Raw genomic sequence first — 19,665 nt, forward strand, 5'->3', positions numbered from 1 at the left:
CATTTGTTGTTTCTTTTTTCCCAATTGTACTGTGATTTTCTCAATTGAATACTTTGTTCCCATTCATTTTTAGAATGGCTAGAAGACCAACTTCAGGGGAAAGAGGACGGCTCTTCACTGAGCAACAAGAAACAGCAATAGTAGATATGGTCATCCAAAACAATGCCATCAGTTTGAAAAATATACAGCAGAGAATCATCCAGGACAATGAAGTTTTCACCAACATTCATCATTGTAGTTTAGCCACAATAGATTGTGTCCTGAAAAGGAATGCTATCCGAATGAAGCAGGTCTACAGATGTGCCATTCGAAAGAAACTCTGCCAGAGTGATGGAGGCAAGGTTTCAGTATGTTCAAGTAAGTCATTCTCTGTAAGTCATTTTCTGTTCAACTGCATACATGATACCTTAAACAACGTAACTACCTAATTTGTTTATGTACTGTGAAATTACTGGAAGGTGTAATGTTACTACCGTAATTACTAACAGTACCGTATGTTCTCCTAGAGGATAATGGAGCTTGATGCAAGCCTCACTCATCACAATTACGTTTACATAGACAAGGCTGGATTCAACCTTACGAAGAAAAGACGAAGAGGGAGAAATGTCATTAGTCAGTGCGCAACAGTGCAGGTCCCTGGTCAGTGCGGAGGGAATGTGACCATATGTGCAGCCATTTCAAGAAACGGGGTAGTGGCTCGTAATGCCATTTTGGGCCCCTACAACACTGCAGGGATGCTGCTCTTTCTGGATTCCCTCAATGAGAACCTCATTCTCCCAGAAGAGCGAGAGCTGGAGGGGCTGGAATTGACGATGTTTGTTATAGTGTGGGACAATGTCCGTTTCCACCATGCAGCACTGGTGTGTGAGTGGTTTCAAGCCCATCAACGCTTTGTAATGGCATTCCTTTCACCTTGCTCTCCCTTTTTGAATCCCATCGAGGAGTTTTTTTCATCCTGGAGGTGGAAAGTGTACGATCACAACACTTACGAAAGGGCAACGCTTCTCCAGGCCATGGAAGAGGCCTATGAAGACATAACGGCAGATGCGTGCCAAGGTTGGCTCCGGTACTCACGCAGGTTTATTCAAGATGCATGGCCAGAGACGACATCCACTGTGATGTCGATGAAATACTTTGGCCTGATAGAAATGAAAGGATGGATAATGAATAAAGTCATTGGTCACTAAACATTTGTGTCGTTGATTCTTTTGAAGCAAACTGTGATTTGATGTGTAAATCTTCAGTGATATCTATACCGAAATCAACAGGAAAAATAGACGTATGTGTCACATACGTAATACAATTTACAAATACATACACAGATAGACATGTCTTGCATGAGGGAAAAAATGTAAATACAGTAAAAAGTGGATTGCTAAACATTCTAATACTGACATTTTCACCTTTGTGGAAAAAGCTGAAGACGAGCTAATCAGTAGATGACAAGTGTGTATAATTTTGATGGCAATATTTGATTTTGAGAAGGGGTTTATTGGAAATGGAAGCAATACTGCAATTTGCAGTGGTTTTGGGCTATTTTGCAAAGTGGAAGTCTGTTTCGATGGTTGTGTTAACTGTTTTGAGAACATGGAACTTTGTTTTAAAAAATGTGCCAAATCAATTGAGAAAAACTGTAATTAAAAGTCTTTCAATTGAAGACATTGGTACTGATGTATTCTGGGTTGTGTACCTTGTTACAAAAACTGCTGTTCTTCATGAATAGAGCACTGAGATTTGTTTTGGCAGATTCTCAGGAAATTAAATGTACACAGCGATACATTTGGAATTGGGCCTAGAGCCAATTCCCACATTTTAACTGTGAAAACTATTATTATGATTATAATATACATTGGTGCTGTGTGGGAAATCAAAAGGTGGACAATATCACTGTTTTAACATGTTTTAATATTAATTAAGACACAATTGTTACAGTTTTGCTTTTGTTGTTGTTGTTGTTGTTGTTGTTTTCAGCAAGGATTTATAGATTGTGCAACAAAAATTGCCTCTGAAAGAGGTTTTGGTAAATCAGTCCTGGGCTTTTGTTAAAGGTCTTCAAAGGGAGATCCTTAAGGTTTTTTTTTGTCTTGTTAATCTGAAAATCTGACTGATTTAAAAAGCAGATTGTTTACCTCATTTGGGGATGATGTCATAGCTGAAGGTTCCTATTCGCTGCAGCTCTTGAAGAGTACAATTCCTGCCCCAGCTGGAGCACAGTGACCTCCTTTCTTCTACACAAGCTGGCAGGCTTGTCCAGCCCCTGCCGATCCGCCTCAGAAGAATAGAGCACAAAGCCTGTAGACGCAAGTTGTTCTTTACTGTGCGTAGATTCCCCTCCCCCTTTTCCTCCAACTTTGTATAGAGTTAACCCAACTGGCATTACAGTTAACTATTACCTTTGTAAATGCTTTTTGCAATGAACTACGTGGAGTGAAATGGGTGTTTTTTTTTTTTTTTTTTCTTGTCCGGAGCTGGCTTGTCGTGTGCGCCCTTTTTTTTTTTTTCTTTTTTTCTAGAAAAGGTAGCAGGTGATTGGTGGGCAGAGCCTCTGTGACATGTAGCTGTGGAGTCAGGAAACTGCTGTTAAGAGGCAGCTCTACATAATCGCCTCATTTGAGCTTGCTGCACTAAAAGAGTAGAATGCTTCACAGCTGACAGTGTTGTAATGCATGTTTCGATGTTACATGCTCAAAGCGTTTTCCACAATGCTGTACACTCAGACTTACATCAAATGCAGAGATAACCAAAATACACACGTACGCTTAGCTCCATTTTCACTGGTAAGTACAATATATTTTAAAGATACTATATCAGAACAAAATGCAGAACCTTTTTTTATTTTCATTGTTTGTTTTATATATTATTGCGTTTGAATTCTGAAATTAAATATTTAATTTAGGGCTGGCGAGGGGAGCTAGATTCTTTGGCACAGAAAAAAAAGCATAGTCTGTGGCAATGCATGTAATTCGATTCTACCTTTGCTAATGTGCCCTACCCAGTAATGTGCCTTCTCTAAAGCTGTGAGAGGGCTTGTAATGGACTGACAACTAAAACTCAATTCACAGGCCCCTAAAGGCCAGCAGGTAGGAATGACATCTACGTATCAGCCAACCAGGGCTATGACCACAGCAAAAAATATACTTTTGGTATGGCTGTACAAAAAAGAAAATAAACAATCCTTTTAAAATGGGATTTTCTTTTCATTGCAGGTAATCAAAGTGTACAGTGAAGATGACACAAGTCGAGCACTGGAAGTACCCAGCGATATTACAGCACGGGACGTCTGCCAGTTGTTCATACTAAAGAACCATTGCATCGATGACCATAGCTGGACACTTTTTGAGCATCTGGCCCTCATAGGCATTGGTAGGGCCATATATTCTATTTTTGTATTTCCCTTCCAAATATTGTATAGGCTACAGTAAACTATTGCTGTATCATACTGGATTAAAAGCTGCTGACAGACAGTACGTATTGTATTTTTGTTGAGTTTTTATGTCATTTGATGTGCACATAGTTGATCTTACAGGTATGGTAAAGCATGTCCCTTAATAAATATTTTGTGCATACATTATTTTTGGTGGGCCAATCACAAGCAGGGAAACCTAAAACATCTAATGGCCTAGGTTGTCATGCTCTTGTCGGACCATCCTTGCTGGTTTTTGGTGCATCTCTTTATGAACAAATTGGTTGTCCATAGGATCCTAGTGCTGATCCTTTTTTAGCTTTTAGATGACTGTCAAAAACACAATTTATCCCTGATTTTTAATATTGTTATCAGAACAAAAAATAGTCAAGACAAAAGAAATTATACAAAATAACACAATAACTGATTATTGTTCCAATCCTGTCCTAGAATGGATAATCATCTGCTCTTTTATATATATATATATATATATATATATATATATATATATATACACACACATGCAAGTTATTTTAATGAGGTATGCGTCTCACAAGAGCAGCAATGATAACAGCTAGGGACATTTATTGTTAGTTAACTAGCTGAGACCTCTTGGTACCAATTTTTCAGAAATAGACTAACGTTTATGGATCTAGATCAGTGGAAATGAGTAGGGGCTGGTGGCCAAGGATAGTTCTCTGGTCAGAGCAATACATTGAAAACCCCTCGGGTTGAGAAAGCACGGAATGGAGAGGTAGATTTTGGAAGCTTTTTGTAGGAAGTCCAAAGTCTGGTTCATGGGGCCAGGGTTCGACCTTTCAAAAGTGTAAGAAGTCTTCATGGCCTTTTTGACCAAGTACAACTATTGTGATTTTAATAAATATGCATTATTGGTGCATTTAAAGTATCTCATTTTTTAATATTGTTATTCATATTGTCCCCCTGTATTTTATTAATCTTTTTATGTTCCGTTTGTCTGTCTAACTTTAGGAAAATATACATTTTATATAAGCTGTACTTTATATTTAACGCACAGAAAGAACCATAGAAGACCATGAGTCGGTTATTGAAGTGCAATCAAGCTGGGGAATGGAAACAGACGACCGTTTATATTTTAGGAAGAATTATGCCAAATATGAATTCTTTAAAAAGCCACTGGTAAGAGTGACATCCTCAATTTCTCTCTCTCTCTCTCTCTCTCTCTCTCTCTCTCTCTCTCTCTATATATATATATATATATATATATAAACATTATATTGAATAATGGAGTCATATTTATTATTTTACTATCTTTTTTTATCCTGAGGTAAAACAAAAAATTAATAGTTTGCACATATATAAGTGCTTAGTAAATGCTACTGCTAAAAATAGAAAGATAAATGCATTTACAACAAAAGATCCTGATTTGCTTGTTTTTAATGGAAAGTGAAATTTTAGGCTGACACTACAGTAATACCCAATGTTGCTAAACGTATTGGCTAAATGAGCTCATTTACAAAAAGCTGTTTGCTGTTCTATGCAACAATTAGTCCAAAATGCTTGTGAAAATGTATAGGACATGATTGTCCATGTCCCATGTACTGTGCTGCAAATAAGGTTCATTTAGTGTTTTAAGAAAAGTTTCCAAAGCTGTTCAGATTATGACAAAGGGCCTCGTTTACAAAAGGGTACAAAACATTATGGTGCACCATAATTGCAATTATTGTGCACGTTCATGCTTTCCATATTTACTATTGCAATTGTATTCATTATCGCACAAAATAGTGGGCATATTGTGGTACATGCTGATTTTATTGTGCCACACTATGGTAATTAGAATGAATATGTGATTTATATGGCAATGCATGATAATATATTTAAATGAGGCACACCGCTCTGAATAACGAGATGAGCTTCATTCACACTGTATTTACTAAAGAGCGATAATTGTAGTGTGCACCTTAAAGTGAGCGATAATTAGGTTGGAAGCCAGGCTTTAATTTCATAATTTTCTATTGGTCATACTGACTGCCACTGCATCGCTACAACAGCACAGACAACTCTAATCAATCAAAGCCGTAAACAATGAGAGAGGTGGTGCCAGTGGGTTATTTAATCAGGATTTTCAAATGAAGTAAATTCTTTGAGAACATGTGTGTGGTTTTATTTACTCGAGAAGTTAGATATGATGTAATGCATCTCATTAAAGCACTTGTGTTTATATGGGGAAAACATCACCCCATGCTGAAGATAGGGACAGGATAGAATGACACTCATTTGAACTTTTTTTAATGAAGTGCTGTACATTGGTGAATCATATGAACAAGACACAATAATGCACTTCACTTTTAGAAGGTGAAATGAACACATAAACCCTGATTGGCACCTTCAGTAGTGTTAGTCCGAGATTAGTGCTAATCAGGGTCTTTGAAATCAGCCGATATGTTCAGCATGTTTGCGTATAATTCAACAGTACAGGCACGTATTTTGTATTATTATATATACAGTGCACTCCGTTTATAAGAATTACTGATATAAGAATCAACCGTATATAGTGATCAAAACCACTGGGACAAAATCATTCCTATACTAGCCATGCTAAAATAAAATACATGCTTGTAAGAATCAAGCAATCCGCTTATAAGAATCATCTTGGGGCAAACTGTCTGCATGTAATACGATACACTATCAAGTGCAATGATATGTACAACCAATAAAGCTGTTTTTGAATTTGAATTTGATCACATCTCGCGTGATTAGGCATGTACACAGCGTGTGCAGTGTAATCCCTGGTCCACAGTGGTAGTCCTGACAGTAGAATATTGTACTGTAATGTTATTTAATTCCAAGGCCATTACATATAACACCACACGGCACTTAAACTAAACACCCTCACGAGACGATCGTTTCTAAAGAATACTGTTGAAAAATAGGATGCTGCAGCCTTTAAGTAAACATAATCATGATCCTATAACAAGTCGCTTATCCACGAGGACTTGTTTTGATGTATTGTGCTCAGTGATTGAGCACCGTTGACATTTGTATACTGTATTTAAACTGCTGATGCGCGGAGGCACGTTTTTGCTAATTGTAATCACATCGGCCCGCTTTTAAGAATCAACCTCTTATAAGAATCAAATCATCTGGGACGGATGTGATTTTTATAAATGGAGTGCACTGTAATATATTTTTTGTACAGGACACATTTACTAAACCTTACTCTAGTGCATGTTTTGCGTTATTATTCTCTAAAGGAAAACACTAATTGTTTTGGCTTGTTTCACAGACTGTGAAAAACAATAGTCTTTGACTACCTTACCTAAGGAAATGTAAGGTGCTTATTGTGGTCTGAAAAACCAGTCAACAGTGTTTGTTGACTGGTGCTAAAAACTTGATCTGACCTTAGTTTTTTTTTTTTTTATTTTAACCACTGATAGGCACAATGTTTAAACCTATTTTTCTGGGCTGAAATCTATCTGGGTTATAGAGGCATTACTTGCATTAAGGTTTTCATATAGAGCAGTAAAAATTACATGTAAATAACAGGTTATATTAAGCGTGAATAAACATGAATGAATGTTATAATGTCTTAGATTTTATTTTATAGTTCATCACATAGGTATACATAATAGAGTGTTTAAATAAAACACTAGACCAAACAAGTTATTATATTTTAAAACAACTTCCTCCACTAGAATTTCCAACTCCCCTGCATGCAGTTTTAGTTTGTGTTGCCTCTGCCAGTCCCCTGCAGAGGGCTGCATCTGTTGATTGCTCATTTTTGGTCAATGTAAGCCACCTCCACCTTTCACAATAAGCCACTGACCAAAAGATACACCTGGACTGCTGGGGCTTTTTATATCACGGTGGGCATGGGTAAGTCTTGGACATTATCGTGCACATTAAATTATCGCTCACAGTACATATAGTGCACGCTATGGTATGTAAATTAGCCAAATAGTGTGCATGTAAATTAATGCGTTCTCTTTTTGTAAATGGGATAGTAAATTTAGATTTATGGTGCACGTTAGGCTCACTGCTTAATGTCCACGTTACAGCTATATTTAATGCTCTTTCTTAAATGAGGCCCTAAATGTTATACGTTTTTCTAGGTGACCATTGACCATTTGACATGTTTTCTGTTTCTTGTGCACCTGTGCAATCTGAAAATGAATTTTAAAAATACCTTAACATAAAAATGTTAACTGACCTGCTTGTTATGTTTGCTTCATCAGGATTTTTTTCCAGAGCATATGGTGTCTATATCAAGTGAAACCAATGGAATTCTGAACCATTCACAACTTGTACAGGTATAAAGTTTACAATTTACTGACCTTTTTTTTCGCTAGGTTTCTTTATTTTTGACAAATACTGTGAAGAAAATTCTGGAACCCATGAATAAATGTTGTCCATCTTAGTAAAGCATGTTTTAAAGTAAAACAAATGATGTACATGTAATTTAAACAAGTTTATACTGATGTAACTGGCAGGCTGTTTTAATATTTCTACTCGAGCATCACAGTTTACATAAATAATGTATGATAAATTGTTTAGTTCTAACTTCTTATGTTATAAAACAAACAGAAAAAACATTATAATGCTCCTGTATTAAAAAAATTTAAAAAATCTCTTTTTAGACATTTCTTAATGCTGGCTCTTGCCCTGAAATCCATGGTTTTCTTCATGCTAAAGAGCAGGGAAAGAAGACTTGGAAAAAGATGTACTTTGTCTTGAGAAGATCTGGGCTTTATTTGTCAAATAAGGGAACTTCAAAGGTCAGTAAAGTTTGAAAAATGTATATTTTTAATAATTTCATAATTTTCTATTGGTCATACTGACTGCCACTGCATCGCTACAACAGCACAGACAACTCTAATCAATCAAAGCCGTAAACAATGAGAGAGGTGGTGCCAATAGGTTATTTAATCAGGATTTTCAAATGAAGTAAATTCGTTGAGAACATGTGTGTGGTGTGTGTCGATAATATTTTTTTTATACAGGACACATTTACTAAACCTTACTCTTGTGCATGTTTTGTGTTATTATTCACTAGTTTCACAGACTGTGAATAACACTAGTCTTTGACTACCTTACCTAAGGAAATGTAAGGTGCTTATTGGATTGTGGTCTAAAAACTTGATTTGACCTTAGTTTTTTTTTTTTTTTTTTTTTAATTGAAACACAAATATCACTGCAGTAGTTTATGGGATTTGATCAGTTCTTAAAATGATACATTAAAGAAATATATTTATTTTATTATGAAGAAGATTAATGCATTGCAATGAAATAAAGGATGAATTAAATAACATAATTGTTAAAATGAGTTCATTTCAATTTAAATAAAAAATGTATGTCCTGATTGTCATTGAAGTAAACAATCATCTGAATCTCCCCAGAGGTTTCCTCCCTTTCTTCAGTGGTGGGGGTGTTCTCTTCTCATTTTAGCACGAATTAGAGAGAAATGTTGGATAGCTATGAAGTCATTGGCCAAATGCAGTTTGGAGAATTAATCTTCTACAGTCCTTGCAGATAGCACAATCTAAAGCACTGTATGGACTCAGCTTAATGTCTTCGTCTGGAATGGTATTGTTGGCAGCAGCAGTTCTGCAGCCTTGAACGTCTATTTTAGCAGGTTAACCTTAAAACAGATAGTGAGATTGACCTATTCAAATCAAAGAGAATTGCATGAAAAAGCAGAGCTGTAATATGAGCAAACAGCTCAAAACGGTCGTGTGAAATAAATAGTTTTGCGAATAAAGCCCAGAAGATTCTATAGGTTAGAATGTATTACACAATAAAATAGATGTGTTCATTGGTTTTGGACCGGCGAAGCACTTGTGCATGCTTTGTGAATATGGCCTTAAAAGTTTGAGAAGCTGTAGTCCGAACGTGTTATCTGGGCTGGGCTGTATACAAACTCATATTATGTTGTCATCCCACCTTCAGTTTTAGGGAATTTTTGATACTAGGTTAAGAAGTATAGAACATTTTGCATAGTACGTCTGTTGGCATTCTAGAGATATAACTGTTAAACTTGTTGCCAGGTGAAGTATAGTTACAGTGCCTTACATAAGTATTCACCCCCCTTGGACTTTTCCACATTTTGTAGTGTTACAACCTGGAATTAAAATGGATTTAATTAGGATTTTTTGTCACTGATCTACACAAAATAGTCCATAATGTCGAAGTGGGGAAAAAAATCTACATATTTTTCAAAATTATTTACAAATAAAAAACTGAAAAGTCTTGATTGCATAAGTATTCACCCCCTTTGCTGTGACACCCCTAAATAAGCTCTGGTGCAACCAATTGCCTTCAGAAGTCACATAATTAGTTGAATGGAGTCCACCTGTGTGCAATTAAAGTGTCACATGATCTCAGATTAAATACACCTGTTTCTGGAAGGCCCCAGAGTTTGTTAGAGAGCATATCTAAACAAACAGCATCATGAAGACCAAGGAGCTATCCGGAATAAAGTTCTGGAGAAGCACCAAACAGGGTTGGGTTATAAAAAAATATCCCAAACTTTGAACATCCCCCGGAGCACCGTTAAATCCATTATTAAAAAATGGAAAGAATATGGCACAACCGCGACTCTGCCTAGAGAAGGCCGTCCACCAAAACTCAGTGACCAGGTAAGGAGGGCATTAGTCAGAGAAGCAACCAAGAGGCCAATGGTAACTCTGAAGGAGCTGGAGAGCTCCACAGCTGAGATGGGAGAAACCGTCCATGGGACAACTATAACCCGGACGCTCCACAAAGCTGGGCTTTATGGAAGAGTGGCGAGAAGAAAGCCATTGCTGAAAAAAACCCATATGAAATCCCGTTTGGATTTTGCCAAAAGGCATGTGGGAGACACAGCAAACATGTGGAAAAAGGTTCTCTGGTCTGATGAGACCAAAATTGAACTTTTTGGCCTTAGCGCAAAACGCTGTGTGTGGCGCAAAGCCAACACTGCTCATCACCCTGAGAACACCATCCCCACGGTGAAGCATGGTGGTGGCAGCATCATGTTATGGGGATGCTTTTCATCATCAGGGACTGGGAAACTGGTCAGGATTGAGGGCAAGATGGATGGAGCCAAATACAGGGAAATTCTAGAGGAAAACCTGTTTCAGTCTGCAAGAGACCTGGGACAGGGGCGGAGGTTCACCTTCCAGCAGGACAATGACCCTAAACACACAGCCAAAGCTACAATGGAGTGGTTTAAAAACAAGAACCTGAATGTCTTAGAATGGCCCAGTCAAAGCCCAGACCTCAATCCGATTGAGAATCTGTGGCAAGACTTGAAAATTGCTGTTCACCAGCGGTCCCCATCCAACTTGACAGAGCTTGAGCAATTTTGCCAAGAAGAATGGGCAAAAATTGCAGGATCCAGATGTGCAAAGCTGGTAGAGACTTACCCAAAATGACTCACAGATGTAATTGCTGCCAAAGTTCCTTCTACCAAGTATTGACTCATGGGGGTGAATACTTATGCAACCAACAAATGTCTTTTATTTTTGTTTAATTAATTTTTGTGTCACAATAAAAAATATTTTGCACCTTCAAAGTGTTAAGTATGTTGTGTAAATCAAATGGTAAAAATCCTAATTAAATCCATTTTAATTCCAGGTTGTAACACTACAAAATGTGGAAAAGTCCAAGGGGGGTGAATACTTATGCAAGGCACTGTATGTACATCCAGTTATCTGCCTATTATATATATATATATATATATAATTTTTTTTTACACCTAGGAACCCAGGCATCTTCAATTTGTTACTGAATTCAGTGACAGTGATGTTTATACATTACTGGCAGGCAGGAAGAAGTATGGGGCACCAACAGACTACGGATTCTGTATTAAGGTATGTTTACCCAATTTAAACCTGTTCTATTTACCATGAGTTTGTGTGACATGAAGATTAAAAATAGTTTTAGAAAATGAACAGTTATATATGTTCAGAAAAGAAAGAGACAATTACATTAAAACAGTGTATTACAACAATTTGTAATTTTTAACTTACGAGTTATTTTAAGTTATTTTTAAAGTAGGAGAATTTTAGTGGCGTTTATTCCAACAGGTGTTGTCCTCAAGATATACATTAATCCTAAACAATGTGCTGTGGCCTTCCAGCATAACCAGTCGGGAGGAGCCAGAGGCCTGAAACTGCTCTGTGCAGACGAGGAGCAGATTAGGACCTGCTGGGTGACAGCCATTCGGCTTTTCAAGGTATTATTTAAAATCTCAAAGCTCTGTTCGTTACTTCTAATTTAATATTCCACCACGACGGATCTTTAAGTTCTGAAGACAAAAAAAAAAAAAAAAAAAGTCAGTCTTGACTGTTGGAGGTAATAAATAATTCCTACCAGTGATGAATTTGAAACAAGGCTTATGCATAATTAAAATTGTGCTGCCTCGTTATACAGCACATTCTATTCTTAATCCTTTTTTTTTTTTTTTAAGATTTGAAGTGATTTTTAACATTGCCTGTTTTTGAATTTTTAGTATGGGATGCAGCTGTACCAAAATTTCATTCAACCTCATCAGAAGCAGAAAGCATCACCAGTGGTATGTACCATATAATGTGTATGTGTTTTTTTATTATTACAATTTTGGGGCCATGGGAGTGTGGTAATATTTTAAATATTGATTTGAATGTATGCCCTAACCTTGTCATTTTATATTTTATTCATAAGTTTATTAACATAATAATGTATACTAAAATGTAATACAAAAATAACGAATCTGCAGTCATATGCTTGCAAAACTGCTCAGCACAAACAGTATGACAAAACCAGACAATTGGAGGTTTAAATAAGTGACACGCTTTTCTATTACAGTAACTATAACTAGATACACGAGTGCTGCAGTCTTCCCAAAATAGCTTCTTCATCAGCTGTTTTCAGACTTAACAACTCATCACATCGACTTTTCTAATAAAAAAACACACGTACACATGGATAAGTGTCCAGCCAGCCTTGCTGTTAAGTATATGGGCACCATGTTGTATTTGTTATAGAATAGAAAGCCTCTGGTACCAGAGGACAACTAAATTGCTACTGAATATTAATCTAGGGGCTTTGGAGTTTACCACAAATAGACAAGTGTAACCTATTTTAAATCATAAAAAATATGATGACATGTTACTGATATAAAAAAAAAATACTCAGAATTAAAGGTTGTTTTGGTAACCACCACAAACATTCAGTTAAAAGTTTAAAGAACATTTCTCAAAGATAATTAGTAAATCATTGGTTACTGGAGTTTCCTATAGCTGAGCAATCACCTAGAAGACTGCATGTTTTTCCCTTATTTTGCCACAAGATGGCAATATACTACAAATACGTATCATTAATGAAATTGTGAATGTTTTTTTTTTTGTTTGTTTTGTTTTTTTCATAGAGAAGCATTTCAGAAAACTCACTAGTGGCAATGGACTTTTCAGGGCACAAGAGCAGGGTGATAGAAAACCCTACAGAAGCGCTTTCTGTTGCTGTTGAGGAAGGACTTTCCTGGCGGGTATGGCTGACTTTCTTTTAGGGTAGGGCAAACTTACCCTTGAAAACATGTTTGGTTGTGTAACCTAAATTTCCTTTAAATGCATTAGAAAAATCCAACTTCAAAAACATATTTGCATTCCATTGGCATGTTATACAAGATGTCGTTGAACAATGTTGTTAAAAATGTTCTCTGCTGCCTTTGAAAATGACCTTTTGAGAAGGCATATTGCAGTATACCATGTTAAAAGAATAACAAAGCATTAAAAAAAGCATAGTGAAAGCATATTAAAGCGTAGATGAACAAAGCAAATCACAGACATAGTAAAGCGGGCCAGCAGTGTGGAGTAGTGGTTAGGGCTCTGGACTCTTGACCGGAGGGTTGTGGGTTCAGTCCCTGGTGGGTGACACTGCTGCTGTACCCTTGAGCAAGGTACTTTACCTAGATTGCTCCAGTAAAAACCCAACTGTATAAATGGGTAATTGTATGTAAAAATAATGTGATATCTTGTAACAATTGTAAGTCACCCTGGATAAGGGCGTCTGCTAAGAAATAAATAATAAAAAAATAATAATAAAGCATTGCAAAGACAATAGTTAACATGGCAAAGCATAATAACTGCAAAGTGTAAGCATGCGGAATGACATCAAAATTACCATGGTAAACTTTTTTTTATAAATAATTAGCCTCCCCCAAGGTGCCAAAAAGGTCCACAAATACCCCATACCCCTGTGAAATCGGTAAGCCAATCCCCCTTTGCAGGACTATTGCATTTCTCCGTTATTAATGAAAGATATTTTGCCTAATCTTTCAGTATTTAAAATTACTTCTTTACACAGAGGAAAAGCTGTCTCCGACTCAATCCACATGGATGTCCCTCTACTCAGAGTTCTACTTCAAATTTAGGTCAGTTAATAAAGCAATGTGAAGTATTGTATTTGCTTTAGTGTTAGACATGTTTTATACCAAACTTGAAATGTATTGTTCTCACTATAAATGCATTTTCCATTAGCCCTATATTTGTTCAAGAAATTATATAGTATAACCAGAGTTGTTGTTAAGGTCTGGTAATATTATTATTATTATTATTATTTATTTCTTAGCAGACGCCCTTATCCAGGGCGACTTACAATCGTAAGCAAATACATTTCAAGTGGTACAATACAAGTAATACAATAAGAGCAAGAAATACAATAACTTTTGTTCAAGCAAAGTACAAGTGTGACAAAACACAATTCAATAATACAGCAGATAATAGTGATAGTTACATCAGGATATGATTAAATAGTGATAGTTACATCAGGATATGATTAAATACAAAATACTACAGGTTAAACCCTTGGCAGATTACAGTATTTTGAAGTACAGGATTAAATGCAGTAAAATAGGGGGCAGATAAGAGCAAAATAAAGCACATTTAAATGAAGGGTGATAGTGTCCCAGGATACAAACAGAGGAGTTCTACAGGTCTGTTTGAAGAGGTTAGTCTTAAGGAGGCGCCGGAATGTGGTCAGGGCCTGGGCAGTCCTGACATCTGTAGGAAGGTCATTCCACCACTGCGGAGCAAGGGTGGAGAAGGAGCGGGCTCTGGAGGCAGGGGAGTGTAGCGGAGGTAGAGCCAGTCTTCTAGTGCAGGCGGAGTGGAGAGGTCGAGTGGGGGTGTAGGGAGAGATGAGGGTCTGGAGGTAGCTGGGTGCAGTCTGGTCAAGGCATCTGTAGGCTAGTACAAGAGTCTTGAACTGGATGCGAGGGGTGATCGGGAGCCAGTGGAGTGAGCGGAGTAGTGGAGTAGTGTGGGCGAAGCGAGGCAGAGAGAACACCAGGCGGGCAGCAGAGTTCTGGATGAGCTGGAGCGGACGGGTGGCGGACGCAGGGAGGCCAGCCAGGAGGGAGTTGCAGTAGTCTAGGCGGGAGAGTACCAGGGCCTGGACCAGGAGCTGGGTAGCGTAGTTGGTGAGGAAGGGTCAGATTCTTCGGATGTTGCTCAGGAAGAATCGGCAAGTGCGTGCCAGAGTGGAGATGTGCTGGGAATAAGAGAGGCAGGGGTCCAGGGTGACTCTGAGGTTCTTAGCGGAGGAAGAGGGAGAGAGTGTGGTAGATTCCAGAGGAACAGAGATAGAGAGATCAGAGGAGGGGAGGAGGAGGGAAAGAAAAGGAGGTCAGATGTAGAGAGGTTGAGTTTGAGGTGATGCGAGTGCATCCAGGAGGAAATAGCAGACAGACAGGTAGAGATACGGGAGGAGATGTTGGAGTCAGAGGTGGGGAAGGAGAGGAAAATCTGAGCATCATCAGCATAGAAATGGTATGAGAAACCATACGATGCGATGAGGGGGCCCAGAGAGCAGGTGTACAGAGAGAACAGGAGAGGACCCAAGACTGACCCTTGGGGGACTCCAGTTAAGAGAGGGTGAGGTGTAGAGGCTGCTCCATGCCAGGTTACCTGGTAAGTGCGGTTGGAGAGGTAGGAGGAGAACCAGGCCAGAGCAGTGCCAGAGATCCCCAGGTCAGCAAGAGATGATAGTAGAATAGAGTGATCAGTGTCAAAGGCAGCAGAGAGGTCGAGGAGAATTAGGACAGAGGAGAGAGAGGCAGCTCGGGCACACTTAAGTGAGTTGGTGACAGACAGGAGGGCGGTTTCAGTGGAGTGAGCAGAGCGGAAGCCAGATTGGAGAGGGTCAAGCAGAGAGTGGTTGGACAGGAAAGCAGAGTTTTCAGGAAAGCATTCACAAAATAAAACAATTTCCTATGTGCTGTATGTTTTGTTTTGGTTTGCCAGTAGAAATGAAATATTACTAACCTAGCACGCTTTAAGTAAAAATGTATAGTTTTAAGTTTAGTATTTTAAATAAACAAACAATATAACAAAATGTTTTTTCCTAATAGTTATTCACAGAACTCACCCCTGGTTTCATCATAACATTTCTAGAGATGAAGCTCACAAATTAATTGCACAGCAAGGTCTTATTGATGGGTAAGCAGACTTTGTTTGATGATTAGATGGAAATTGTAACTGTACCATTGTTATGTAGTGCATGTTCCTGGGGTTAACTCTCTCCTGAAGTCATTATCATGCCTCACAGATAGTTGCTGGGGCCGTTCCTTATTCTGATAACTTCCTTTTCTCTGAATAGCCTTCTTTCACACAGAACTACAGTCAGATTCCTAAAGAAACTTTTGTAAAATGTGTGCTTCCTCTTAAACAGCATGCGTCCACATACTTGATTCCAATTAAGTATGCATTTGCCGTCACATCTTCCACATAGCATTGTGCTTCAATTATTATTCATTTTCCTTAATTAAACAATATAACTGTATGCGAGTTTGGCCAACTACTTTCTTCTTAAAGATCTTCTTTCACAGGCAAATGTGTGTGCATTTTAAAATATCTGACTGAATCTTTTTTTTGTATTTCAGGGTGTTTCTTTTAAGGGACAGCCAAAGTAATCCAAAAACGTTTGTTCTGTCATTGTGTCATGCCCAGAAAATAAAGCACTTTCAGATTGTACCTGTAAGTATACAATTAAGCACTATGTAGCACTTGGTGGTTAAACAGTTAATTAAATATACAGTTTGTTGCTTATATAAAGACAATCAAGAGTTGCATACCATAGGAAAATCCTATCCACCCTGGAGAAGTCAGAATTAAGTGCCATTCTGTTACTGGCACTTATCAATTGGCTTAACGTATCGGTCAAACCCTGGCTATGTGTGTGACTCCCATACCTAGTAAAGCTCCTGTTTTTTTTTCTATATGCTGTACATTAACCATTGATCTGAATTAACTTGACATGATAATATTCAAACTCTCTCACTTCATGGCAACTAAGCTTTTGTGTCACCGCTTTCTCATCCAGTGCAGAATACATTTTTACAGATTCACTACAACTGTACTTACAATCCACTGCTGGTGACTTCTCTGACATAACCAACACAAGCCTAAATATATCCATAATTGTATGACCTGATTTGATCAGTTGCTCAATTTGCAGGATAGGACATGCTTGCCTGTTTCATGACGGACAGTGATTTATAAAAGTTGGTAATTTTTTTGCTTTGTTTTGAATGCATGTTTAAAATTCTTTTTTTTTTAATTTTGGTTATAATTTGTGTAGCTGGAGGAAGATGGAGAGCTGTTCTTCACCCTGGATGACGGTCACACAAGATTTACAGATCTTATCCAGCTTGTGGAGTTTTACCAGCTTAATAAGGGAGTGTTGCCCTGCAAGCTAAAACATCATTGTGCTCGAATTGCTCTTTAATCAGGACATGACATTTCTTGTATTCATCAGATGTTCTGAAAAGAACCACAGAAAACTAAAGGCAGTGAAAAAACAACTTAATTGTAAGGTGTTTTTTAAAATAATTGTGAGTTCTGCACAAAAAAAAAAAAAATCAAAACCTCTGTTTAACCAGATGAGTCGATTTGAGAACAAATTCTCATTTACAACGTGCCTTGGACTAAGAAAACATTAATTGTATTGCAGCCAAATTAGCAAGAAGCTGCTGATTCACATGAGCATTTAAGCGAAAGTACAATAACTATGGCATTATAAAATTGATAAGCTGTTTGGGGGAAAAAGTGTGCTGTCTTGTCATTAAGATATATTGTAAAGATTTTACAAAGCCCAGATCATACATTTCTATATTAGTATTTTTAGTAAAGTTGTCTGCTCATCAAGTAAAATGGGGCATACAAAAAAAAACCCACCAAATCTATATGTTAAAATAACGGAACTTTGTTTCTTTTTAAAATGCTTTTTTTCTCTTTTTTTAAAGAGCAGCATAGTTTATATCTTTTTATTGAAAGTACCGTAATATGCTAACAGAGAATAGTTCGTTGAAATGATTAATGAATGTCAATTACTGCAATGTTTTTGTATAAATCAAAGTCAATTTGCACTGTTTTCAGTTTGTTTTGATTTTTGTTTTTAAATCTATTCAGGATTGAGACGGTTACACAACTTTATAAAATGTTCTACATTCAAGGATGACTGTATAATCATTGTAGATGACATGTTTGATTTGTTAATTGCACTGTAGTTGGAACTCTGGTGTCATGTATTACTCATTATTCACATTGACTGTCCAGACTGTCACAATATGCCAAGTAGTTCAATGCTGTTTCGTTCTTTAAATGTATGGTCATGTACCCAATTGCTTACATTTTCTATAAAATGACCTAAAGTGTATTTATATGACAACATAGTATAATAAATGTATATGTAATGTATTCAAAGAACCTGTTATGACATTTTTTCTATACCCCTATTTTATATATTTTATCAGCTCTATTTACTCCAAAATATGACAGTCCGTCCTTGTCATCACCTTAAAAACAGTTCAAACACCAAGTGATATTTTATAGAACATTCTATTTTTTAGATGACCTGCAAAATGTTTGTTGTAATGTTCTGCTATTCTTCTTACACTCCTGTGTATACCAATACATCACTTGAATTATGTATGTGTTGCATTAGTAAAATTTTCTGTAGACACAGTGTGTGTGTGTCTGTGTGTATGTGTGTATGTACATGTGTGTATAGAGAGAGCGAGAGAGTTCACTCTTTTTAGTTCTAAACAATAGTTTTAATGTTTTATTACATTAAACAGCTGTGTAATAAACCAGCTGTTTTAAGAGACGCTTGTACTAGAATATAGATTTTCAACACATTAATACTACAATAGGAAAGTGAAAACGACACACCAATGTCTGAAAGCTGGTAATTTAAGTTTCAAGCACTGGGTGGCAGCAGAGTGCTATAACAGACTTCTCTTTCCCTGATGTCTCCCTATAGTAATAATAATATGTATTGGCTTACAGCAGTGGTGGACAATACACCAAACACTGTGATCCATTTTGGTGGCTCTCAACGGGCTCCACGATGCACCAGTAAACTATGACCAACAATTATTAGCAAGATTTAATATAATACTAGTGTCCAATATGTAAGATAGCAATAATAAAACAAAACAACCACAACAACAAAAAAAATTTAACAAATGTGCAATCAAAGCATTTTTAATATTAAGCATAGGTAGTTATAAAACAGAAGCTTACCAGCATGTTTCATCTGAGTCTTGAAACCTGTGTAGGCAGGGCTCTACGCTAACCTTTTTTTGGTTAAATGTAGGTGTGCACACACACAAAAAAAAATTGCTCAAATTTAATACTGAATATTTATCTTCAAATCTTTTTCTTCTTCCTTTCTTACATAACACTTGTGTAGTTCAATAATTTTTTCCAACTTAAATGATTTTTAATTGCCTGGTAGCATCTTTCTCAGAATGTGCTTCTTGCCTGTTTATGGTAGTGGGATGGTCTGGTGGTTGGTTTTGAAGCACTGTGTTTTAATATAGTTTCACGATTTGGACTTCTGGCTCCCTGTTAAAAATGTAGTCTTGCCTGCCATCAGTTCCCCTGCATCCTGACAAAATGTACAAGACATGGATTCTTTTTTTTTGTAACATTGTCAAACTTAAGCCAGGGAAAATCTTTTAGCCACTGTTGGTTGAACTTGTGTGTTCTTTTGCTACTTACAACTGTGAACACGCTGTAACTAACATAGCCCTTCTCGAAGTTCCCTGTTCGCTTTCATCTTCTGACAAACCTTCGTTGCTCATTTCTTGTAAAGATGCCGACATGTCTGAGTATGGGATTTGTAGTTTTTATGTGTGATTAACAGTGGGCAGTGGACACCAATAAACTACATTCCCAGAGTACATTACGATTGAGCTATGAGAGTTTAGATCCCAGTGTGAGGTTTTTTTTTTGTTTGTTTATACTTTCAGCTGAAAAAAA

The 19,665-nt window shown here is 37.2% G+C and overlaps 1 protein-coding gene across 6 annotated transcripts in view; it reads left to right on the top strand.

Moving 5' to 3' along the window:
• The window catches only part of LOC117426446 (growth factor receptor-bound protein 14-like), a 52,790-nt gene extending 34,431 nt beyond the window's left edge, over positions 1 to 18,359 (top strand). For 4 of the 6 annotated variants that reach the window (XM_034044013.3, XM_059033733.1, XM_059033734.1 and 1 more), the window contains 12 exons: positions 3,207 to 3,363; positions 4,440 to 4,561; positions 7,618 to 7,692; positions 8,020 to 8,157; positions 11,122 to 11,232; positions 11,502 to 11,597; positions 11,874 to 11,936; positions 12,771 to 12,887; positions 13,706 to 13,772; positions 15,750 to 15,837; positions 16,281 to 16,374; positions 16,979 to 18,359. In XM_034044013.3, the coding sequence (XP_033899904.1) occupies positions 3,207 to 3,363; positions 4,440 to 4,561; positions 7,618 to 7,692; positions 8,020 to 8,157; positions 11,122 to 11,232; positions 11,502 to 11,597; positions 11,874 to 11,936; positions 12,771 to 12,887; positions 13,706 to 13,772; positions 15,750 to 15,837; positions 16,281 to 16,374; positions 16,979 to 17,125 (1,275 nt within the window). In that variant the 3' untranslated portion in view covers positions 17,126 to 18,359. The other 2 variants (XM_059033736.1, XM_034044014.3) reach the window with 2 other exon arrangements.
• Positions 18,360 to 19,665: the final 1,306 nt, after the last annotated feature.

Source organism: Acipenser ruthenus, chromosome 11 (genome assembly GCF_902713425.1).
Source record: "Acipenser ruthenus chromosome 11, fAciRut3.2 maternal haplotype, whole genome shotgun sequence".
Classification (NCBI taxonomy): domain Eukaryota; kingdom Metazoa; phylum Chordata; class Actinopteri; order Acipenseriformes; family Acipenseridae; genus Acipenser; species Acipenser ruthenus.